This window comes from Austrofundulus limnaeus, unplaced genomic scaffold, assembly GCF_001266775.1.
Source record: "Austrofundulus limnaeus strain Quisiro unplaced genomic scaffold, Austrofundulus_limnaeus-1.0 Scaffold250, whole genome shotgun sequence".
NCBI lineage: Eukaryota > Metazoa > Chordata > Actinopteri > Cyprinodontiformes > Rivulidae > Austrofundulus > Austrofundulus limnaeus.
The window spans coordinates 537,274-540,086 of NW_013952652.1; the positions used below are offsets into that span (position 1 = coordinate 537,274).

General features: G+C 39.1%; 1 protein-coding gene across 1 annotated transcript in view; it reads left to right on the forward strand.

The window, feature by feature from the left end:
* Nucleotides 1–210: 210 nt before the first annotated feature.
* The window catches only part of exoc3 (exocyst complex component 3), a gene marked incomplete at its 5' end in the record, with an annotated part of 30,859 nt that continues 28,256 nt past the window's right edge, over nucleotides 211–2,813 (forward strand). Inside the window, 4 exon segments of the mRNA XM_014020368.1 lie at nucleotides 211–370; nucleotides 1,419–1,594; nucleotides 1,715–1,934; nucleotides 2,040–2,212. Coding sequence (XP_013875822.1) covers nucleotides 1,424–1,594; nucleotides 1,715–1,934; nucleotides 2,040–2,212 — 564 coding nt within the window.

Consider the following 2,813-nt stretch of genomic DNA (forward strand, 5'->3'; position numbering starts at 1 on the left):
ACACAGAAATATCTGCAGATCAATATAAATGAATCTATTTGAATTTACACACACATAACATGCTCAGATTCACCTACTGTCTCATAATAAATCTTGATTTTATTTTATTATGAAGTATTGTATATTGAGTCTCTGAAGTAAAACACTCACCTCAGTGAGTCCCTCTGACCGGCTTTGTGTTTTAGCTTCCTGTCCAGCAGGTGGCAGCAGAGTCACCAGCTGACAATAAACAGAAAGAGGGCGGGGCCAACAAACACAAATCAGGAAGTAAATCAACAACATCAGGAGGCCGACTAAAATTAAAATTATTCGTATTCTTTTTGTAGGTATGCATTTTGTTTTCCAGTTAATCTTCTCGTAACTGTCCGAGGTAAGAGTGCTCTTCTTTTATTTGAGCTGTCATTACAAACCCTGCTGCGACACAAAGCTACTCTTTGTTCGTGCTCAGTTAGCTTAGCCTAATGCTAACGAAGAAATCATTAAGCCTCAGTGTTTTTATAAACTGGGATTTTGTTCCTGAGTCAGCTGTCAGAGGAAGACCTGTTGTGCTTTAGATCATGTGTTTATATTTCTCCAGACGTGTGTGAGCTGATGTTTGGGCCTTTATTTATTATAAACTTCTAATGTCACAAGAGCTGATATATTAATGTTTACATTTCTATTTTACTTTACGGTTACTAACCAAACATGTAAAACAATAGAAAGTTGTTCTTTGTGTTATTAATGTCAAGAACTGAAAAAACCTTGACATCTTGATATTAGCTGGTAAAAGTAGCTGTGACTAGTCTTAAATCCAGTTTTTAAATGATTGAATCATCTTTCATGGTAGGTGATTTGTTTGGGTTAAACATAAGAAAGCTACAGATTTTAAGAATGTGATAAGTAACATCATGAATTTGAATAGAATAATGTATAAATGTGAAATGTGTGACAAATTGTTGAATAATCTTAATATTTTTATAGATTTGCTATGAATGTTCTTTGTTGAATGTTCCAAAGCTTTTCTAGTTGTCAGTATTCTTTTGTAAATATCTAAAAATAAACCTTCACTCACCCTGCAGAATGTATTTTTACTACAGAAACTTGTAATGTTAACAGTTCATGTGAAACTAGTGACAGAAAAGTATGTGCTGATGAATCAAACTGTTGGATTTTTGGAATATAAGTTATTAAAAACATGAATGATGCTGAGTTTTCAAACAGCTATTGATTGATCGATCGATCGATCCTTCAAGAAAATCAAGCAGGTTTTTGTTGTGTTAAATTGGTTATCTCAGATAGATGACAAATGAAACCTCTTTGTGGTTGAGGGATGATGACCCTACCAGGCCGAGCCTGCAGCTGAGTCGGCGCTGAGAGGAACAGACCTGCTGTAAGATGCACACTGATAGTGTTCTTTCTTTCTGTCCTGTTTATAGTTTGCATGAAGCAACTCCAATTGAGCTGCAGCATGGAAGAGACCAGTCGGGAGGCAGTTGCCACAGCAGTGCAGCGTGTGGCTGGGATGCTGCAGAAATCAGACCAGCTGGATAAAGTGGAGCAGTACAGACGGAGAGAGGCTCGTAAGAAGGCCTCTGTGGAAGCCAGGTTAAAGGTGAGAGTTAATGCTGCTCAGGATAAAGGTTGTTTTTAGGTCCTTTTTTTTGGTTAATTTGGTTTATTTAAGGTGATTCTGACAGAATCCTGCACACGTTACTGATGTTGTGAATTTCAGGCAGCGATCCAGTCTCAGTTGGACGGGGTACGGACTGGTCTGACCCAGCTGCACAGTGCCCTGCTGGATGTTAAAGACATCCAGAGCTCTCTGGCCGCCGTGAGCAAAGACTGGAGGCAAAGCATCAACACCATCGAGAGCCTAAAAGATGTCAAAGATGCTGTGGTTCAACACAGTCAGCTGGCCTCTGCTGTAGAAAACCTCAAAAACATTTTCTCTGGTAAGTTCAGTCAGATCTTCTCCACATATCAGGGGCCGGCACATTGCTGACAGGAGCTGGTGTCCCGTGTCGGTGTGTGTCTCTGTGTGTCTGTTGTGCTGCCAGTGCCAGAGATCGTGTTAGAAACACAGCACCTGATCGAGCACGGCGAGCTGCTGCAGGCCCACAGGAAGCTGATGGAGCTGGAGTGTTCACGGGATGACCTCATGTACGAGCAGTACCGCATGGACAGCAAGAACACCAGTGACATGAACCTCATCTCCATCTACTTTGAAGATGTGAGTTCAGAATTCTCCATCAGCTGCACCGCCTCACTACAGGACTTTAATTAGACTAACAGATAAAACACTCACTCTAGGGCTGGGCGGTATGACCTCAAATTCATACCACGGTTTAAATTGGATCCCTTCACAGTAACGGTATATATCACAGTAGAAAACTATCATAAAAAGCAAAGATAATGTAATTTTTAGAGCAATTATTTAGCAGAAAACTGTAATCATAATCAAAGCCAGTATTTTTGCTGTAGTGCAAATGAACATAACAGAACTACAAAAGAATGTTTTATCTACAGCAGGTAAAATAAGTATTGAACACGTCACCATTTTTCTCAGTAAATATATTACTAGAGGAGCTAATGACATGAAATTTTCACCAGATGTCGGTAACAACCCAAGTGATCCATACATACAAAGAAATCAAACCATAAATGTCCAGAAATGAAGTAATTTTAGAGCTGGGTGATATGACCAAAATATCACGGTATTTTTTAACAATTATCACGATATCACGGTATTTTTCTTTTTATGCTTATCTGTGTTTGTTAACCACATTTTCTGCTGACTAAAAGAAAAACTACTGCAATAAAGTGACTAGTAC